Source organism: Equus przewalskii, chromosome 18 (genome assembly GCF_037783145.1).
Source record: "Equus przewalskii isolate Varuska chromosome 18, EquPr2, whole genome shotgun sequence".
Classification (NCBI taxonomy): domain Eukaryota; kingdom Metazoa; phylum Chordata; class Mammalia; order Perissodactyla; family Equidae; genus Equus; species Equus przewalskii.
This window is the reverse complement of record NC_091848.1, coordinates 38,892,772-38,914,688: the sequence shown is the minus strand read 5'-3', so window position 1 is coordinate 38,914,688 and position 21,917 is coordinate 38,892,772. Positions and strand designations below refer to the sequence as shown.

The window sequence follows — 21,917 nt, the reverse complement described above, 5'->3', positions numbered from 1 at the left end:
ACCTTTAGAGTACAAGCCAAGAGGCAATTCCTATTTATGCTTATAATGAGCAACAGTTTGACTTTAAAATCCTTTAGAGGAAATACCCTAAAAGACCACAAGATGGAAATATTACCACATAAAAGATAATTTGTGACCTTCTAAATGTGTGTTATACATACTTGTCCCTCTTTTAGTACGTGTCTTTGTCAGGATTTAGTTTTCGTTGGGAGCCTGTCAGTCTCCTCATGTCTGTGTATTATCTTCTATTTAAGTCTTCCTATGAGCTTTTTTCCTTTCTCTTCCCCTTCCTTTATTCTTTTTCTCATATTCCTCCTCAAATAAAATAAATAATTTGAGAGCATATTATAGTGAATTATAATCTCAAGTAAAATTTTATAGTTTCTTTTTTAATGGGACTATTAGTTCCTTCTTTTAAAATTGTAAAAGAAGAATAGTATACTCCCTGGAGGAAATATCTACATTATGTTGTAACTTATGTTACTTTTTTGTGGGTCAAAATTATCAATTGAAAGATTCCCTATCATTGTTCTTAAGGGTGAAATGGTTTCCATCTCCACCTTGTCTGTTCTGCAAGGTATTATGCAGGAAATTAGGTGCTCAAATGCAAAACTTGCAAGTCAACATGACAAGAGAAATATTACAGATGTCTAAAGAGATGACTTAGAGACACAAACCAACAATTCTTTATTAATGGGCAAGGTGAAAATTTTGAGTCAAACAATTCAACTCTCATGTGATTTTATTTATATACCTGCTGTGAGGATGAATGCCTACAGTCCTATGCAGGTTAGGATTTGAAGGAAGGAAGAAAAGCAAAGATATCATTTGAGATAAGCCTTGAGGGATGGATAAGGTTTTTGGAAAGGATCTTTCCTTGGAGGAAATGTCAAATGGAAAGGCAAATATGCACAGCAACATGAAGATCATGCTGAGCAAAAGAAAATGCTAGACTGAAAAAAGAGAACATACTGTATTATTCCATTTATATGCTATTCCATCTCTAATGATAGAAAGAAAACAGATCATTGGTCGTCTAGGGCTGCAAGTAGGATTGGGGATTGACTTGGAAGGAACATCAGGGAGCCATTTGGGCTGATGGTAGTGGTGGTTACACAGGCATATACATTTGCCAAAACTCAGATCTATGTTCTTAAAATGGGTGCATTTTATCCTATGGAAACTAGACCTCAATAAAGTTGATTAAAAACGGAGTCTCCGAGGTGGGAAAGTACAGGCCATGCATGAAGATCTGGATGTCATTCAGTTTCAACCACTTTTCCAATTATGGCATCTTGTATTGCTGCAAGCATTATATGTGTCTCCACTGTCCCATTTTTAATATATGTCCATCTGCTCAACTTAAATTTTACTCTAGTTAACCTGTTGTAACAAGAGCTAGACAACCTAATAGATAGATTGTCTCATCTGACTCCTCCACCTGAGTAGGCAGGATACAGTGTAGTGCTTGAGAGTTTGGACTTGAGAGCCAGACTACCTGGATTTAAGTCCCAATTGCTACCTAAGTTTTATGATCTTGAGCACTCACTTAATGTGCCTGTACCTCACTTTCCTCAACTGAAAATTGGAGATAGTGAAACATAAATTTATTACCAGGAAAACATTAGTTAATATGCATAGAGTGTCAAGGGTACTGCCTACTGTAATAAGTGTTCAGGAAATATTAGTCTTGAGTATTCTTTTGTTGGTGAGGAAATTAAGACCCAGAGAAGCCAAAATGATTTGCCCTAAGTCATATCTAGCCAGTAAGAAAGCCCACGTCTGCCCCAGGTGGTCTGTTCTGTGATGAAGCCAAGATAACTGATCAAAGAACCACCATCAATTGTCCCTCTGGGCATGTACTTTCTAGCTCTTGCAAGACTGCCAGTTCAGCCAACGGTTTCCTAGTGAAGACACTGGTCCATAGCCTTAAACCTTGGGTGTTCACCAGAAACCAATCGTCCTGAAACTCTGGTTCATAAACAGACACAAAGAGAAAGGCCAGTGTGCAAATAAGTGAGAGTGGACACAACTAACCAAGTTAGAGTATTTGAACATCTCTGTCCATCTTGAATACTATTGTATCTCTTGTCCCTAAAAAAGTGCCTGCTTGGCCCATGTTGGTTGCTCAATAAATACTTGTTGAATGAACAAATGGCTAAAGGAAGAGAATAGGACATAGGTAAACACTGAGAGAAGACAGAAGTGTTCAGTGGATAACAAGAGGACAGTACATGGATTTGGGCATAGAAAAGGGAGAAGGTGAATGGTTTCAGAGAAGTCAGCAGAAAACTCTCACGTAATAAAACTTCAGTAATTCTGACTTCATAAATTTGGGCTGAAGTGTACCTCTTCATTATCAATGAGGCAAATGATTCGGGAAAAACACCACTTTGGTAAGGATTTTAAGTGTATAAACAGGATTATTGAGACATAAAGATCCAGAAACCATTAAATTTTAAATTATTCTTATTTTTTTAATTGATACAGGCTTCCTAAGAATCTTTATCAGGAACAATTTATTAACCTAAATTTGTAACAATAAATATGCATAAAATAAGAAAGGAAACTATTTTTAATCTATTTTTGCCTTTTAAATTTTATTTTAAACCAAAAGACAGGCTGGTCCTTTATGTAATTCATCTGAATTAATTTATTATAGCTAACTGAATAATTCTGGGTTCTCTCTATATTCAGAGACTTCCAGTCCTACATTCAGGTGCTGGTTGCTTCCTCATCTCCTGGTCTACTCCTGTCATCATTTTTATATGGAACAGTTGCTTTTGGGGCTTACCCTTCTCTTTAGGCAACTCACAGCTATTATTCCAACATAATTGCACCATGGTGATTCCAACTTTCCTTTTCCTCAAGAAAGTGGTGGAAGTTTTATAATCAGTTTATTCCATGTTTTGAATGTTTACTGAGAATTAAATCTATGCCTATAACCAAAAATATGACATGAAAATATAATATTTAGCTACAGCTTTCTAAAAAGACCACAAAGGAAATATTTCCCCAGAAAAATCCAAGATGACTCTTTTGCCTTGATGAAGAGAAAGTTAGCATTTTATCCTATGATAAATTATAATTCTTCTTCTGTATCTACCCTACCACTGTTCAGTAAAATCTTTTAGCACTTTTTTTTTGGGGGGGGGGGTGAGGAAAATTGGCCCTGAGCTAACATCCATTGCCAATCTTCCTCTTTTTGCTTGAGGAAGATTGCCTCTGAGCTAACATTCATGCCTATCTTCCTCTATTTTGTATGTGGGACGCCTCCACAGCATGGCTTGATGAGTGGAGTATAGATCTGTGCCTGGGATCTGAACCCATGAACCCTGGGCCACCGAAGCAGAGCACACGAACTGAACCACTATGGCACCAGGCCAGCCTCTTGGAGCACATTTTTAAACAAATTCTGCTAATATTTCCTGGTTTGCTTGTTTGTTTGTTTTAATCTACAAGGTTTATTTTTCTTTTTAAATAAGAACACAAGAACATAGGGTATAGTTATACCTCAAAGGGAGAAATTGTGCTGGCCCTTGATCCCATAGTATAGTTTTAAATATGTTGCTTTCTAATATATATGTTTAAGTTCCAACCAATTATATAAAAGTCTTAATTTTTATGGTTCTCAATGATGTTTTTCAAAAAGTGAATCGTAAGCCTTTTCACTTTATCTGAAAGTTGTTCATTTGTCTACTTGTTTTTGTTTGAGTGTAGAGCTTAAATCTTTATATTTTCAGTCTGATTCAACCCAGTTGCATTGGCAAGAACCTCCAGTACCATGTGCGTGATATATAGACATAGTGAGAATGGACATTCTTGTCTTGGTCCTGATCTTAGGGGGGAAGCATTTAGTCTGTCACCACTAAGAATGATGTTAACTGTAGATTTTTCATAGATGCCCTTTATGGAGTTAAGTTCCCTTTTGTTCCTAGATTGCTGAGAATTTTTACCAGGAATGGAGATTGGATGTTATCAAATGCTTTTTGTGTGTCTATTGAGATCATACGGTTTCTCTTATGTAGCATGTTAACACATGCAAACTTGCATTCCAGGGATAAACTCTACTTTGGCACAGTGTATTTTCCTTTTTGTAGATAGCTGGATTTGATTTGCTAAAATTTGCTTAAGAAATTTTGCTTCTATGTTCATGAGAGATATTATAGGTCAATAGTTTTATTTTCTTGTAATATCTTTGTCCGGTTTTAGTATCTGAGTAATGCTGACTTCGCGGAATAAATTGGGAAGTATTGCCTCCTTTTCAATGTTCTGGAAGAGTTTGTGTAGAATTGTTATTACTTATTTCTTAAGTGTTTGGCAGAACTCATCAGTGAAGCCACCTTGAGCTAGTTTTCTTTGTGGGAATTTTTTTTCCCTAATATTGGCACCTGAGCTAACATCTGTTGCCAATCTCCCTTTTTTCTTCCTCTTCTTCTCCCCAAAGTCCCCCAGTACATAGTTGTATATTCTAGTTGTGTTGTGTGGGACTCTGCCTCAGTATGGCTTGATGAGCAGTGCCATGTCTGCACCCAGGATCCGAACCAGCGAAACCCTGGGCCGCCAAAGCAGAGTGTGCAAACTTAACCACTCGGCCACAGGGCTGGCCCCCTTTGTGGGAAAATTTTTAACTGCAATTCAATTTCTTCAATTCAGTTAGGTGTAATTTGAGATTGCTTATTTGGGATTTTTCTTGTTTGTTAAGGTGAGCCTGTATTGTGATGAATTTCCCTCCTAATACAGCTTTTGCTGCATCCCATATGAGTTGGTATGGTATGTTTTCATTTTCATTTGTCTCCAGATATTTTTTCATTTCTCCTTTAATTTCTTCAGTGGTCCATTGGTTGTTCAATAGCATGTTGTTTAGTCTCCACATCTTTGTCCCTTTCTCAGCTTTTTTCTTGTAATTAATTTCTAGCTTCAAAGCATTGATATCAGGGGCTGACCCGGTGGCGCAGTGGTTAAGTGCACATGTTCTGCTTCTTGACAGTGCAGGGTTCACCAGTTCAGATCCTGGGTGCAGACATGGCACCACTGGGCAAAAGCCATGCTGTGGTAGGTGTCCCACGTATGAAGTACAGGAAGATGGGCATGGATGTTAGCTCAGGGCCAGTCTTCCTCAGCAAAAAGAGGAGGATTGGCAGTAGTTAGCTCAGGGCTAATCTTCCTCAAAAAAAAATCAGGCATTGTGATCAGAAAAGATGCTTGTTATTATTTCAATCTTAAATTTATTGAGGCTTGCCTTGTTTCCCAACATATGGTCTATCCTTGAGAATGTTCCATGTGCACTTGAGAAGAATGTGTATTCTGCTGTTTTTGGATGGAGTGTTCTATGTATGTCTGTTAAGTCCAACTGGTCTAGCTTTTCACTTAATTCCACTGTTTCCTTGTTGATTTTCTGTCTGGATGACCTATCCATTGATGTGAGTGGAGTGTTGAGGTCCCCTACTATTATTGTGTTATTATTAATATCTTCTTTCAGGTTTGTTAATAGTTGCTTTATGTACTTTGGTGCTCCTGTGTGGGTGCATAGATATTTATAAGCGTTATTTCTTCTTGATGGGGTGTCCCTTTGATCATTATATACTGCCCCTCTTTGTCTCTCTTTACCTCTCTTATCTTGAAGTCTACTTTGTCTGATATAAGTATTGCAAAACCTGATTTCTTTTGTTTGCCATTATCTTGGAGTATTGTCCTCCATTCCTTCACTCAGCCTGCATTTGTCATTGGAGCTGAGATGTGTTTCCTGGAGGCAGCATCTTCTTGGGTCTTGTTCTTTAATCCATCTCGCCACTCTGTGTCTTTTTATTGAAGAATTCAATCCATTTACATTTAGGATGATTATCAAATATGAGGGCTTACTGCTGCCATTTGATCACTCATTTTCCAGTTCTCCTGCATTTCCTTTGTTTCTCGTCCTGTGTATTTTGGTCTGCCAATTGACTTATGTAGTTTTTTATGTTGTGTTTCTTTTTTTTCTCCTTATTTATTATTTGTGTCTCTGTTCTGCTTTTTCGTTAGTGGTTACCCTGAGGTTTGTATTCAGAATCTTGTAGATAAGATAGTCCCTTTTCTGATGGCCTCTTATTTCCTTAGACTAAACTGATTCAGTCCCTTTCCTCTTCCCCTCCTGTGTTGTTTTTCTCACATCTTATTCCATCTTGTGTTGTGAGTTTGTGATTAAAAGGACAAGATTATCTTTGTTTTTGGTGTTTTCCTTCCCTTTCTTTTTAATGCCGTTCTTGAGTATTTGCTAACCTGTTCTGAGGTGTAGCTACAATTTTCTGATTCTGTCTACCTACTTATCTCCTTACTCCATGCATTGTAACCCCTTTTTCCCTTTTTTTTCAGGTATGAGGGCCTTCTTGAGGATTTCTTATTGAGGGGAAGGTCTCGTGGCTGTGAACTCCCTTAGTTTATGTTTATCTAGGAAAATTTTTATTTCTCCACCATATCTGAAGGATATTTCTGTTGGATAGGGTATTCTTGGCTGAAAGTTTTTGTCCTTCAAAGATTTGAATATGTCATTCCAGTCTCTCCTAGCCTGTAAGGTTTCTGCAGAGAAATCCACTGAAAGTCTGATAGGGTTCCTTTGTAGGTTATTTTCTTCTGCCTTGCTGCCCTTAGTATTTTTTCTTTGTCATTCACTTTTGCCAGTTGCACTACTATATGCCTTGCAGTAGGTCTTTTTACATTGACATATTTAGGAGATCTGATAGCTTATTCCACATGGATTTCCATCTCCTTCCCTAGATTTGGGTAGTTCTCTGCTATTATTTCTTTGAACAAGCTTTCTGCCTCCATTCTCCTTCTCTTCTCTCTCTAGAATACCTATAATTCTTATTTTGTATTTCCTAATTGGGTCAGATATTTCTCGGAGACTTTCTTCATTTCTTTTTAGTCTTAGTTCTCTCTCCTCCTCTATCCGGAGCATTTCAACATGTCTATCCTCGATTATGCTGATTTGCTCCTCTATGATGTCCACATTCAGGGAATACATATTTTGTTTTATCTCTTCCATTGTGTCTTTCATCTCCAATATTTCTGATTGATTCTTCTTTATAGTTTCAATCTCTTTTGTGAAGTAGCTCCTGAACTCATTGAATTGTTTCTCTACATTCTCTTTTAACTGGTTGAGTTTTTTAATGATAGCTATTTTGAAATCTCTCTCATTTAGATTACATATTTCAGTGTCCTCAGGACTGATTTCTGTGTACTTGTCATTTTCTCTCTGGTCTGGAAATTTAATATAATTTTTGATACTGCTAGAGGGTGTGGCTGTCTTTTTGCACACCGTGATATTATTTGGTCACAGTTACTGCGTATTGCCACTGGGTAGGGGTCAAGAGCCGCATATTCTGAGCCCTCTGCCTTCCACCAAGATCACAGGCGCTGGAGCCAGCAATGGGGACGTGTTGGGGAGGGGCACTTTCTTCTGCGTGCTCTCAGGGTTTTCTTTCTCTGCCCTGGCTGTCTGCTCTCCTGGGGTGTTGACTTGATGAGGTCACCCCCACATTAGCTTTCACATTGGTAGGGGGTTTCCCCTAGGCTGTGGGGGCCCTCAGGCATCTTTCATGTTCCCTCAAATGAATGCCCCCTCTCCCATTCCTTCCCTCTTGGAGGCCACCCATGATTCTGGATCCCAGTCTTTTGGGGAGGGGGTGAAGTTTTCTCTTACCCTGTTCCACCTCTTCCAATGGGGGCTCCAGCCTCTCCGCCCTCCTTCATACGTGGTGTCTCTCAGACGTTTTTGTGTTGGGTTTGGATGTCCTCTGTTGGAGTATGAATGTCTTTTTCATTGTATGTTGGAGGGGAAAGATTACCAGGAAAGCTCACTCTGCCATAATGCTGACATCACCTCTCCCCATATCTTCTTTTTTTGTAACAGCTTTATTCAGATATAATTCACATACCACACAATTCACCCATTAAAGAGTACAATTCTGTGGTTTTTAGTACATTCACAGAATTGTGCAATCATAACCACAATAAATTTTAGAACATTTTCACCATATCAGAAAGAAACTTCATACCTTTTAGCTCTCGCCTCCTACCCCTTCATCCCCTCATTCCTAAACCACCACTAATCTCCTTTCTATCTTTATTTCTCTGGGCATTTCATATAAATGCAATCATAAAATATGTGGTCTTTTCTGACTGATTTCTTCCACTTGGCATGTTTTCAAGGTTCATCCATGTTGTAGCCTATATCAGTACTTCATTCATTTTTATGGCTTTTGTATGGATATAACACATTTTATTTATCCATTCATCTAACTGATGGAAATTTAGGTTGTTTCCACTTTTTGGTTATTATGAACAATGCTACTATGAACATTTGTATACAAGTTTTTGTGTGGACATGTTTTCGTTTTGCTTGGGTGTATGTGTGAGAGTGGAATTGCTGGGGTGATGGTCAGTCTATATTTAATTTTTTGAGGACCTGCCAGAGTGTTTTCCAAAGTGGCTGCTCCATTTTACGTCCCCTCCAACAGTATGTGGAGGATTCTGATTTCTCTACATTCTCATCAACACTTGTCATTATCTGATCCTATGCCTTTTTGATATGAAATCTATTCTCTCTGCTTTGGCTCCGCTTTACCTAAATACTTTGTTTCCTCTTGTTCTCTAGCACATACACAACATCTGAGACATTGATCGTTTTAATGCCTCCATAACCCTTCATGTTTATTCCTAACTCGATGTCTTTGTCCATGCTATTTCTTTTTCTTTCTTTTTTTTTTTTTGCAGGGAAAGACTCACCCTGAGCCAACATCTGTTGCCAATCTTCCTCTTATTTTTCTTCTCCCCAAAGCCCCAGTGCATGGTTGTATACCTTAGTTGTAGGTCCTTCTATGTAAGCTGCTACCAGTTGTAAGTTCCTCTAGTTCTTCTCTGTGAGCTGCCACCACACCATGGCAACTGACAGACAGGTGGTATGGTTCCACAACCGGGAAGTGAACCCAGGCCACTGAAGCAGTGGGAGCACAGAATGTTAACCACTAAACCATCAGGGCTGGCTCTGTTCATACTATTTTTAACACCTTACTTCCCTCTGTCCTTTGCCAGTCCAAATCTCTACCATACCTCAGGCCTGCATTGACCATTTCAGCCCTTTTTAATCTCTATCTCCTCTGAATTTCTCTGTACTTAGAGTTGACACCCCATAAGCTAGCCCTTAACTATATTTTATCCTACACTGTTTGGTATTTCATCCAACATGTTATGTCTTATATCTTATCACTCTAATCTGTATATAAACTCTGTGAGGACTATATTACTGTCTTATAGCCCAGTTCAGAACGCACAGTGGATATTCTATAAATATTTGCTTGTTGATTGATTCCAACAGTACACAAATCTAATCTTGTATTTATAATGTTTCTTTTTTATTTTGAGGAAGATTAGCCCTGAGCTAACATCTGTGCCCATCTTCGTCTATTTTATATGTGGGACACCTGCCACAGCATGGCTTGACAAGTAGTGCATAGGTCCGCATCCAGGATCTGAACCAGTGAACCCTGAGCCACAAAATGGAGCACATGAACTTAACCACTATGCCACAAGGCTGGCCTCTACAATGAGCTTTTTTAATGTAAACTTTAAGAAAATGATTTTTGACTGGTTGCTTCTTCTTTTAAGTCAGGATTATGGTGGAAATCTCCAGCCCATGCCATCAGCAATGCAGAAGGTTCATAGCCAGTGATGATCTTTGAGTCACTTGTCTGTCCAGTCTGACCAATGTGGAAGATGACCATTTAATTATGAAACAGTCTTGTTCCGGTTCATCTCCCTGCTCACCCACTGATGCCTGGACAGTTTCATTGCAGAGAACCTGTGGATAGAGAAAAGGAGAGGGGAAGCTTGCAGCCCAGCATATTAAGAACTAAAGAATTGAAACCTGAATAGGAGGGGGAAAAATTATCTTAACTACTCTAGCTTTTCTACTGTATATGCTTTCTAAAGTATTCTTCAAAGAGTAATGACGCTTTTAAAAAATATATTTGATGAGGAAATATTACTGACCTCTGACAAATATTTTCCATGGACACTCTAAAGCAATTTATATTGGAGGCAGGATGGTGTAGCAGAAAAGTCCATGTTTAACTCACAGCTCTAGGCCTTATTAGTTGGATGACCCTGGCAAGTTTCTTCACCTCTCTATGCCTTGGTTTCTTCATCTATAAAATAAAGATAATAATAGTTCCTATCCATAGGGTTGTGGTGAGGACTAAATGAGATGTAGTGTGTGAAGCAGCAGTACAATGCCTGGGACATAGGAAGTATAAAAAAGAGGTGGTTCCCTGTCTCTGCACTCTTCTCATCTCCTTTTACCCACATCAGGGCAAAGACAGAGTTAGCATGATGTGTGGGAAGGACAGTGGAGAGCATACGATTAGGATGAAGCATTGCACTGAGAAGTAACGGTGATACATGAGGCCAAAGTATAGAAGACTCTGGAAGCTACCTAGAGAAGTTTGAAGCATATTTCATCCGAGCCGTGGTAGCTCCCCAGCAGGAAGTGCGAAGGGCATGAGTATGGGATGGAGGATGGTGGACTGACCACGTCAGAAAGGTCTCAGAGTGGGCAGGAGGAATGAGGTTCTGAGAGCCACCAGAGGGAGTCGGCATTCACAGCAGAAGACTGTGCGCTCCTCTAAGGGGAGGCTGGATGTGTCAGGACAGGCACGTGTTGGGATAGAGACAAAGGGATGTGCAGCACTCTCTATAGGAAGAGGACACGTCATCCCCAGAGCAAGGAGGAAAAGGAAGGAGAGTGGGAGGGATAAGCAAGGAGCACATCTGGGGCACCCGCTCTCTACAGACTGCTTTAAGGACTCAGTAAAAATAAAGGAAAAAATACAAGATTGATGACCATAGAGGAAGGCTCAAGAGGACACGGGTGGCACGAATCCTTAGTAGGAGTCAATCTCCGTTGTTTTTTAAGATGGCTCAGCAGCTCTAGTTGCAGAAGGAGCCAGATAGCAGGGAGTGAGGGACCCCTTCCCAGCATAGTGCTGGGACGAAAGTCTGGGCAGCCAGGGTCGGCCGGGGTAGCAGTGATGACACTAGGGAACCACACACAGCAGATTCGGTGAGGCACCCAGGCCGGTGTGCCTGTGCACATAGGTGATCTGCCGTCGACTCTGCCCTAAGCACATCCCAGAGCTATTTATGAGCAGATCCAGGTGAGCAAGTTCAGTCAGCTCACTTTGTCACGCACATTAATGTGGATAACAGGCACCGGGCCTCAGTAAGGCCGTCCATTAGACAGATGCAACCCAAACTTTTCCCCAGTGTCAGATTAGATGTTGGTTTTTAGGTACCTTAAAAATAATGATAAAAGGGAGAGGTGCCTCTAAATGTACTCCTGGGGCCACAAAACCGCAGAACAGAGAGCAGTTCATACTAGAGCTTGGGGAGACCCTGCAGGCTCTCTGGCCTGGGCCTCTCCTTACATGGGTGAGGAAGCGTGCTCAGAGCCAGAGAGATAAAGCCTGGGGACTTGCGAGGTGCAGTGGAAGCGAGCACCCCCACACTCACAGGCTGGACCTCGTCTTAGTCTCTCTTGGTGCCTCCGTGACCCCTGAAACAGGACAGGTCCCACATGAAAGATAAGCTGCCCAGTGCCCACTGCCTCCTCTTGACCCATGTCAGGCTCAGGCAGGAGGCAGAGCCAGGAGCCTACTGATGCCGCGATAGAACCCAGCCATTAAGAGTGCAGGATTTGCACCATTTGCTAGCTGTGTGACTCTGGACAAGATACTTCCATTTTCTGTGCCTCAGCTTCCCCGTCAATAAACTCGGGGTAATAGTACTATTTGTGATTAAATGATGGATATAAAGTACTTAGCATTGTGACTCAAAGGTAGTAAAATGACTAGTAAGGTTTAGTTATTATTATTGTTACCTTTTTTGTGCAAGGGCTTTGTGACTCACAACCCTGTGAAAATTAAGGGATTGGCCATGACTATTACAACAGTGATGGTCAGGGCTCCACCCATAGCCTCCTATCTTTCTTCCTTCCACTCCTCTCTCTCTGACTTTTGGCAGCAAGACACTCCCACAGAGCAGCAGTACAGGGAAGGGTGGTGCAGGTGGTAAGAGCACGTAGTGCCTCCACTCCTTCCCCAAAGCCCATCTCAGAAGCCACCAGGAATGGCTCTGGCTTATGAACCCTGCCCTCCTGGGGCACCGCTAGGTGACGGCGCACCTGCAGAGGCCTTGGTCTGGCTAGTGGCCATGGTGAGATGCATTCCTTCTCCTCTCCTGACTTCAAGAAGGTGTTTTCTACCCCAGTTACAGTTTGAGTACTAAGTAAAGCCCATGACTTACCAGAGCTGTTGCTAATACAGGCAAGTACCTTAGTGTAAATTAGAAAGAGGCACCTCTTCCTCAAATCATGTTCCTTTCACTTTGTCAGAACAAGATTGGTGCAGTGCACAACTTATATAACCATATGTGGCAGCCCTGTGACTTGAACTCAGAATATTCATCTCTGTTCTTCTTTAGGTCCTGAAGCACCTACGGCACCTCAACTTTACCAACAATATGGGGGAGCAGGTGACTTTTGATGAATGTGGTGACCTAGTGGGGAACTATTCCATCATCAACTGGCACCTGTCCCCAGAGGATGGCTCCATCGTGTTTAAGGAAGTTGGATATTACAACGTCTACGCCAAGAAGGGAGAAAGGCTCTTCATCAATGAGAAGAAAATCCTGTGGAGTGGGTTCTCCAGGGAGGTACGTGCTGTCCATCAGAACCCCAGCTGCCTTGACCACAGCAGGAAACTGTGCTGGGATTTGGCAGGGCCTTGGGCTTCGCCACTGGACTTCCAAAATAATGAATCCACTTCCTGCAACTCACTAACTGCATTGCCAGGGCTCCCTGTGAAATCCATGAGTGTTCGGTGTACAGAAGAGACTCCTCAGAACCTGAGCCTCAGGCCTTCTTATTGTAGTGAAACAATTGTATTTTCTACAAATCTGACTCCCTGGCTAGTAATAGTTTCGTTGGCTAAAACTTTCCCCAACCAGAGAAAATATTTAAGCAAAACACAGACATCACTCAAGGCAAGACACAGATAATTCACACAGAGATGGCTTCCTGTCACCCAAATAGCTCCAGGCTGACCTATAAATCAATAGGGCAGTTTACTCTCCTACTATGGGAGACCTGTAACAAATAAGAGGATGCTTGCGACCATGATCACAGCCCCCCTTCCATGAGTGTCACTGCATCTAGAAGTCTAATTGATAACCAGAAGCCCATCACCCAGTGAACATGTACTTAAGGAAAAGACACATGATATGCTGAAATGATAACAATCCTATAATGGTTGTATCCTAGAATGTAGGAGGCTGCTGAGGACCCAGCTCCTCTGTTTTAGAAACAGACCCTGGACAGGGCATCCTCCTCTAATGCTCCCAAGAAGCCTGGATGAGACCCACTACATTCCTCTTTGCATTTGCCTATTACACCTTTGAGCATCTTGGACCACTTTTTTTAACATGACCAAAGATTCAACTTAATCTTTTTACCACGTGCTTCTTAGGTTGATGGGTTTCTGACGAGATGCTGCAACGTCACTGTTTCCCGACGTGCAGGACAGGTTCCCACTGGAAGGCCTGCTACAGATAGTGAATCTCATCCACAGTGTCTGAATCTTTCTTGGCTCTGCCTCGGAAGGTGGACTCTCAATTATAAACACGTCACGACCTTTTCCAGACAGAGATTTGGGGGTTCCAGAGGGTATACTCCTCTGTCCACTAATTACACTCTTGTCTAAATTATCGAAGTTTCAACTGACTGGAGTCTAAGTGGGTCAGCTCTACTCTCGCTGATTCCCCGCTGTTGAATTATCCAGGTTATATTTTACGTCCTTTAATGCACATAATTGATTGTCTCTAATTGGTGTATGTCTGATCTCCCCTCCTGCTGGAAACTATGTCCAGGACAGTTTTCTATCACCCGAATGTCCTCTACCAGCCTGTGCACGTTGAGAGCTTAACCATTGGTAAATGAGTAACACCGGGAAGCCTCATAAATTCAATAATTTATGCTCCTAGTATAGTTGACAGAGTTATAAATTAAATCTAATTTTTTCACAAAAATGTTACCTCAAACCTAGCACACATAGGCACTCAACAAATATTAGGGTCTAGTCTACTTTTTTTCTGTGTTTCTTGTAGAAATGACCACAAAAACGCCATCTATATTTAACTATAAATTATGTATTAATAACTTTCCTACGTATTTCACAAAGTTGTTATTGAGATCAAATGAGATCAAAGATGTGAAAGCATATTATAAACTGAATTATACTATATAAATGCAAAGTGTCATTAATATAGCATTATACTATCTTAATCAATGTTCTCAATTTACTTTCTAACGAAGCACTTTAGAGTTCGGTGGGTCTTTAAATATCCTTGTATCCAACACCCTAATTTGAAGTTGATGACACTGAGGTCTAGGGAGGCAAAGGTGACTTCTGAGGCCAGACAGATCGTCGGTGTAGGAGTTGAGGCTAGAATCCAAGTGCCCTAATCCTGAGCCCAGCGCTCCATCCTGTACAGTATACCCTCTATAATTATTTCCTTGTTTCCCTGCAACAAATCAGAAGGAAAAGGGACATTTCCCCAGGGCCTTGGAATTCAGATGGGCTTCGTCTGCCAGAATTGGACAGGCAGCTTTGATGAAGCTGCTGGGAAGACTTGACTCTTGATGGCTTTTTGCAAGATGGATCCTTCTGGAGGCGGCCTCAGCCTACTCCTTTGGTGGTGGGATTTCTCTTCAGCTGAGGGATGCAGTAAGCTGAGGATAGCATTCTTCTAATCCTTGACTATGCTAAAGCAGGATTTGGCACTGGGAAAAGTGCAGACTTTGGAAGACTGACCTGGGTGTGGATTCAGCTCTCCAACAGGTCACTCCATGACCTTGATCCTGTTCCTTAACCATTATGAAGAAGAGAAAAAGAGGCATGGCAGAGACTTTTAGAGGGCCCAGTATTTGTTCTCCCCTTTTTCTTTCATAATAGAACTCAATTTTAGCTGGGCACATGACCAACAGAATAAAGGTATTTCCCAGCCTCCTTTTCAGCCAAGTGTGGCCACATGACTAAATCCTGGAGAATGGGATGCAAGTGGCAGAGTTGTGTGACGGATTCTGGGAACCTTCTTTTAAGAAAGTGCTTGCAAGTGTCTTTGCTCTCTTCTTCATCCCTTCCTCTATCTTGCTTCCTGGAAACCAGACGCCACCATCAAGGGCTATAATGCCAAGACTAAATAGGCAGACCAACTAGGTAGAAAGAATCTAGGTCTGCAACACCATGGACTGCCATATCATTTTCGACCACCTCCCCAGACATAGGTATGGGAGAGAAACTGACATCAGTGTTATTTAACCATTGTTATTTTGAGGGGGTTTTTGCCGCTCGCAGCCTAACAGAAGCCAAAAGAAAAATCTTCTAAATTCATTTTATGAGGCTAATATAATATTGACACCAAAAACAGACAAGGACAGTACAAGAAAAGACAATTATAGACCAATCTTATTTATAAACATAGATTCTCAACTCCTGGGTAAAATATCAGCAAACCTAGACCAGCAATGAAGAAATATATAACACATCATGACCCACTACAGTTTGCAGTGAATTTATGGGAATATGATGATAGCCCAACATTACAAAGTTCATTAATGTAGTTTATCACATTAACAGAATTAAAGAAAAAGTTCTACTGCAACATCAATAGATGCAGAGAAAGCATTCTGTAATATCCAACACTCTTTCAGAATAAAAACAAAAACTCTAGGAACAGAAGGGAACCTTACCTTACTTTACCTTAATAAAGGACACAGCAACCATCATTCTTCAATAGGAGGAACTTAGAAGCATTCCTATTGCAGGTTTGGGAAACTTTGTAAGATGTCACCAATTCAATCAGGTAGGTGGGAGAAAGAGGAAAGTCTTATTAAAGAGACATTTTAGAAATAGTATGAGCTCTACTATGTACTAAGCCTTATTCAAGGCTTTGTAACTAGGGTTACCATGATGAGTAAGACTTGCTCCCTACCTTCAAGAAATGTATGCTTTTGCAAGATAGACTTCATTCTTGTGGTATATTTATTACCTCTGCTATACATAGACTGCTAAGATAAGTTTCCAGTGTAAGTATTCAGCTACCTGGCATGATCAGAGAATGAGATAGAAGTAGGGTTTCTGAAATGATGAAGCAATGATAAATTGGACAAAGCCGTCAAAAACAATCATTTAAGGACCTGTAAATCAACCAAAAGCATACAATAAAAAGTGAAGAGTTTTTTTACGAAAAACCTAATGAAACTCAGGTAAAACAGTGGCAGTCTGTTGAATTTTTAGCCTGGTGCTGCTCTCAAATTATTTCTAATAATTTAGTTGTTGATTCTTTTGGGCTTTCTATGTGGACAATCATATCATCTACAAATAATAACAGTTTTATTTAGTATTTTCCAGTATTTATGCCCTTATTTTTCTTGTCTTATTCCACTAGCTAGCAACTCCAGGTCAATGTTTAATAATAGTGCTGATAGTGGGCTCCCTTGTTTTAAAGGAAATGCTTTTAATATTGTCTCATATAGAATGATGTCTAAGGATTTTTTTTATGTTACCTTTTTTCAAGTTAAAGATACTTCTTCCTACTCTTTTTCATTAAGTTTTTATCACTACTCTGTGTTGAATTTCATCAAAAACTTTTTTTCCCTCTATTGAAGATCACATTTTTCTGTGTTAATTTATTACTGCAGTGAATGACATTTGCAGATTTTCTAATATTAAACTTGTTTGCATTCTTGGCCTAAACCCAACTTCATCATGGTGTATTTCCCCTTTTTTTTCTTTTTTTGTCCTTTGAGTTTGTTTGCTTTTTGTTTTAGTATTTTTCATCTATTTTCAAGTAGTGGAAAATAGTTGTACTCTCCCCAGGTCCTTTCAGATTCCTTACACTTTGGATGCATCTCCAGGATGTCTGTATATTTTTGCTTCCAATAACCAGAACTCACTGCTGTTTTTCAGAAGACTGCCTGCAGGCTAATGGAACCCAGTTTGCCCACAGCCTCAGAGAGGCAGGAGGGTCTAGGAATTTACATTTCCTTGAGACAACCCTTAACCAATGAGTGGTGAGAAAGAATGAAAGCCCTAGCCCCTTTTCCTCGGGTCAGGACAGCTCTGAGGCATACGTTACAGTTCAGAGTTCCCAGGGGTCAAGGGTCAGACAGAAGCTACCCTCCAGGGACTCTGCTCAAGGCCACACCCTTGCTTGTCCTCTTCCTCTTTCCTTCTCAGTCCTACTTCCTCCATTCTCTTACCTGTTTCCCTTGGAAGAGCTTTCTTTATAAATCCCTTGGTCACAAATCCCAGACTTGGGTCTGCTTCTGAAGACAACTTAATAAGTGAGATGGGCCTCTAATTTTTTCTTTCTTTTTCATACTGTTCTTGTCTGCTTTGGGAATCAGGGTTATACTGGCCTTACAAGAATGAGTTGGAGGGGGTTCCATTTTTACTGTTTTCCTAATATCTGGCAGAGATTGTATATGACTGGATTCATCTGTTCCTGGCCAGTTTAGTATTACTCACCTGTGATGGACACAGGATGATGATCATCTCAGGTATGAATACGTGGTGAGGGCAGAAGTAAGGGGCAGAGGTAAGCACATAGTTAGATGTAGGTTATTGTCTAGATGCAGGTCTAGCTTTTGTTTTGGGTGAGAATCATTAAAAATAACTAAAAGTGATTCAAACATGAGCAAGTAATGATAGAAAGAAACAAGGATTATGATTAATCAAATTCTATGCACCTGAAGTCCATTAAGTAAATAAATAAATAAACTAAAATCTATGTTATCTGAAATTAATGTAGCTACTGCAGCTTTCTTTTGGTTAGTGATTGCCTGACGTCTCTTGCTGATCCATTCACTTTCGACCCCTCTTTGCCTGTCCTGCCTGCCTTGCTAAGGCTCTCAGAACTCACCCTGTAAAGCCTAAAATAAAACTGCAGGAATTGCAATTCACTGCAAAGTTCAGAGTATCACTTTCAAACAAATGTCCCCTCATCTCAGCAACACCTTTGTGACTGTCCCTCTGTGTAGGTCCATGTCCCTGTGTCTTTTAGTTTGTCTCAAACTTTTTCTTCCATAGAGAGTAAACAGGTATCTTGTTCTGGGACCTGGAGGGAATGGCAGGAGGGGTCATTTTAGGAGAATTGTGGTCACTGTGTAGACTCCCAGCAATTGTTCTTCCTAGAATCCCATAGATGTGAACTTGTCCATAGGCATCTTTCCTTTTGATGGATCACAGGAGCTGGGGCCTCTGGACCTTCCTCTGCCTACAAGGGATCTGGAATCTGCCACACTGGTCCTCATGCTCGACTCTTCCCCCTTGCATGTGTCAAAGGAGCTGTAAGATTGATCCTGCAGCTTCAGCCCCTCACTTCTGTGCTCTCTATCTTCCAGGTGCCTTTCTCCAACTGCAGCCGAGACTGCCTGGCAGGGACCAGGAAAGGAATCATTGAGGGGGAGCCCACCTGCTGCTTTGAGTGCGTGGAGTGTCCCGATGGGGAGTACAGCGATGAGACAGGTAAAGGAACGGCCCCTTGTGGACACCGCGCAGGGCTCAGTCCACTTTAGGGTCCTGGAGTCAGCAAAGTCCCGAGAAGGGCAGGGCTAAGATGGTGCTTAGCACAGTTTCTCATGTAACAAGGTATGTCTAAGCATCACACTGCCCTGGGCACTGAGGGAGATGGAAAAGTACCGCCATAAAAGCTTACAAACACACCTGTTACACATCTTCCTTTGATACTGCTCTCCAATATTGTCTGCCTTTTCTTATAGCTCAGTGGCCCTGAATAGACAAAGTTCTGTCTGCTCCAGGTGCCAGAGTCAATAGGCCATGATAGATTGCCTGTTGGGTGCCTGGCACTGTACTTGCTGTCTTACTTACGTTTTTCCTGTGCTTCAGTTTCTCCATCTCTAGAGTGAGAATTAAATGAGTTAACCTTGGTAAAGCACATGGTAAGTTCTAGATAAATGCCTGTTAAACAAAAATCTTGATTGGCATATTGGAAGCACTCTATAAATATTAACTGTAAGTGTTATTATCTCATTTCGTCCTCACCACAATAATGGGGTTATCATTGCTTCCATTTCACGGATGAGGAAACTGAGGCTCAGAGAGGTTAAGGAGCCTGACCACAGTCATACAGCTGGTAAATGGCAGGGTCAGGCTGCCCATCCAGATCTCTGACTGCAAAGCCCATGCTCCTTTCACTCCCCAAAACTGCACGCAGCCAGGGACCCAGCAGAGACTTAATAAACATTTGTCAATTGAATGGGGCTGCAGCCTCCCTCACTGGAAAGCCATGGACAGGGAGTGAGGAAGGCACAGGGCATGTGCCTGGGATACTCTGCCCTGATCTAAGAGAAGTCTGCTCTGGCGTGTCTACAAAGGCCATCCACATATTCAGAGAGAGTCAGGCTGAGCCGAAATCACTCTGTGAAAAGTTGATGGCCTCTGCCAGACCTCTGGACAGCCCCCTATCCAGCAAGATTGGTCATTCTCTGCTACAAACCATCAGCAGGTAGTGTTAAAGGAAACTGTAGCACCCCCCCCCCCAACACCATGTACAAAGGGAAAAAATAGTAGAACCACCAAAGGTACATGAAATTAGCTAAGTATATACTTGAACATAAGTCAGGGTTCAATAATTTATTGGATAATGTAAAAATCACAATTTTTTCGTCAACAAAGAAAATTTAAAGTGACCTCATCCAATAACCTGTGCACCCTCATCACCACATCCATCACACTCACAAATCTGAGTCTCTGCCACCCGGTGACGAACTCTTTGCTGGGACATTTTACAGATGCAAGTGCTTGTGACAAGTGCCCCGATGACTTCTGGTCCAATGAGAACCACACTTCCTGCATTGCCAAGGAGATTGAGTTTCTGTCGTGGACAGAGCCCTTTGGGATCGCGCTCACCCTCTTTGCTGTACTGGGCATTTTCCTGACAGGCTTCGTGCTGGGTGTCTTCATCAAGTTCCGCAACACGCCCATCGTCAAGGCCACCAACCGAGAGCTCTCCTACCTCCTCCTGTTCTCCCTGCTCTGCTGCTTCTCCAGCTCCCTGTTCTTCATCGGCGAGCCCCAGGACTGGACGTGCCGTCTGCGCCAGCCAGCCTTTGGCATCAGCTTTGTGCTCTGCATCTCCTGCATCCTGGTGAAAACCAACCGCGTCCTCCTGGTGTTTGAGGCCAAGATCCCCACCAGCTTCCACCGCAAGTGGTGGGGGCTCAACCTGCAGTTCCTGCTGGTCTTCCTCTGCACCTTCATGCAGATCGTCATCTGTGTGATCTGGCTCTACACCGCACCCCCCTCAAGCTACCGAAACCACGAGCTGGAAGATGAGATCATCTTCATCACGTGCCATGAGGGCTCACTCATGGCCCTGGGCTTCTTGATTGGCTACACCTGCCTGCTGGCTGCCATCTGCTTCTTCTTTGCCTTTAAGTCCCGGAAACTGCCAGAGAACTTCAACGAAGCCAAGTTCATCACCTTCAGCATGCTCATCTTCTTCATCGTCTGGATCTCCTTCATTCCAGCCTATGCCAGCACCTACGGCAAGTTTGTCTCTGCCGTGGAGGTGATCGCCATCCTGGCAGCCAGCTTTGGCTTGCTGGCCTGCATCTTCTTCAACAAGGTCTACATCATCCTCTTCAAGCCATCCCGTAACACCATCGAGGAGGTGCGCTGCAGCACCGCTGCTCATGCTTTCAAGGTAGCAGCCCGGGCCACGCTGCGCCGCAGCAACGTCTCCCGCAAGCGGTCCAGCAGCCTCGGGGGCTCCACGGGCTCCACCCCCTCCTCCTCCATCAGCAGCAAGAGCAACAGCGAAGACCCCTTCCCACAGCCCGAGAGGCAGAAGCAGCAGCAGCCGCTGGCCTTGACCCAGCAAGAGCAGCAGCAGCAGCAGCAGCAGCCGCAGCAGCCCCTGACCCTACAGCAGCAGCAGCAAGCACAGCAGCAGCCCAGGTGCAAGCAGAAGGTCATCTTCGGCAGTGGCACAGTCACCTTCTCGCTGAGCTTTGACGAGCCTCAGAAGAGTGCCATGGCTCACAGGAATTCCACACACCAGAACTCCCTGGAGTCCCAGAAAAGCAACGATACCCTGACCAGACACCAGGCTTTGCTCCCGCTGCAGCGAGGGGAGATAGACTCAGAACTGAGCGCCCAGGAGACAGGCCTGCAAGGGCCTGCTGTTGGGGACCGCCAGCCAGAGAGGAAGAACCCTGAAGAGATGTCTCCAACGCTTGTAGTGTCCAATTCACGGAGCTTTGTCATCAGCGGTGGAGGCAGCACTGTCACAGAAAACATACTGCATTCGTAAAACGGAAAGAGAAGGCCAGTCCAGGGAGAATCCAGAGAGTTTCCTGGGATCACGTTCTCCACCACGGATGCGGAACTGCCTCAGACTCTGTCCTCCAAGAAAGGAGGAATAAGACACAGCAAACACCATAAACTTAGTTGCACTGTTTTAAATGACAGTGAATGGACTAACATTCTCTTTAAAATTAAAAAAAGAAGAGCCATGTGCTTCTGTGGTTGGATTTGTCAGAGCATTGAGGTTGCCACAGTCAGAGTCGCTGTTCATGTCTCTCCCTCTGTTCTCTTCCTCTTTTCTATCCCATCCAATAGCCCAGAGGTGAGCCCAAGGCTTTAAGCTACCCACCTACACCCTCCGTTGCTTTTCTTTTTGATATGGAAATACCCACCCTGAACATTGCGGACAGCCTGGCCCAGACACAAAAGTGCGCAGAGTGACAGGACATCAGATTGGCCACCACTAGGGTTAAGAGTCAAAAGACAGAATGTCCCCAG

At 42.5% G+C, this 21,917-nt stretch overlaps 1 protein-coding gene across 1 annotated transcript in view; it reads left to right on the top strand.

The window, feature by feature from the left end:
* The window catches only part of CASR (calcium sensing receptor), an 80,734-nt gene extending 59,113 nt beyond the window's left edge, over positions 1 to 21,621 (top strand). Inside the window, exons 5-7 of the mRNA XM_070582618.1 lie at positions 12,514 to 12,744; positions 18,494 to 18,617; positions 19,904 to 21,621. Coding sequence (XP_070438719.1) covers positions 12,514 to 12,744; positions 18,494 to 18,617; positions 19,904 to 21,426 — 1,878 coding nt within the window. The 3' untranslated portion in view covers positions 21,427 to 21,621. The remainder of the gene's footprint in view (positions 1 to 12,513; positions 12,745 to 18,493; positions 18,618 to 19,903) is intronic.
* Positions 21,622 to 21,917: the final 296 nt, after the last annotated feature.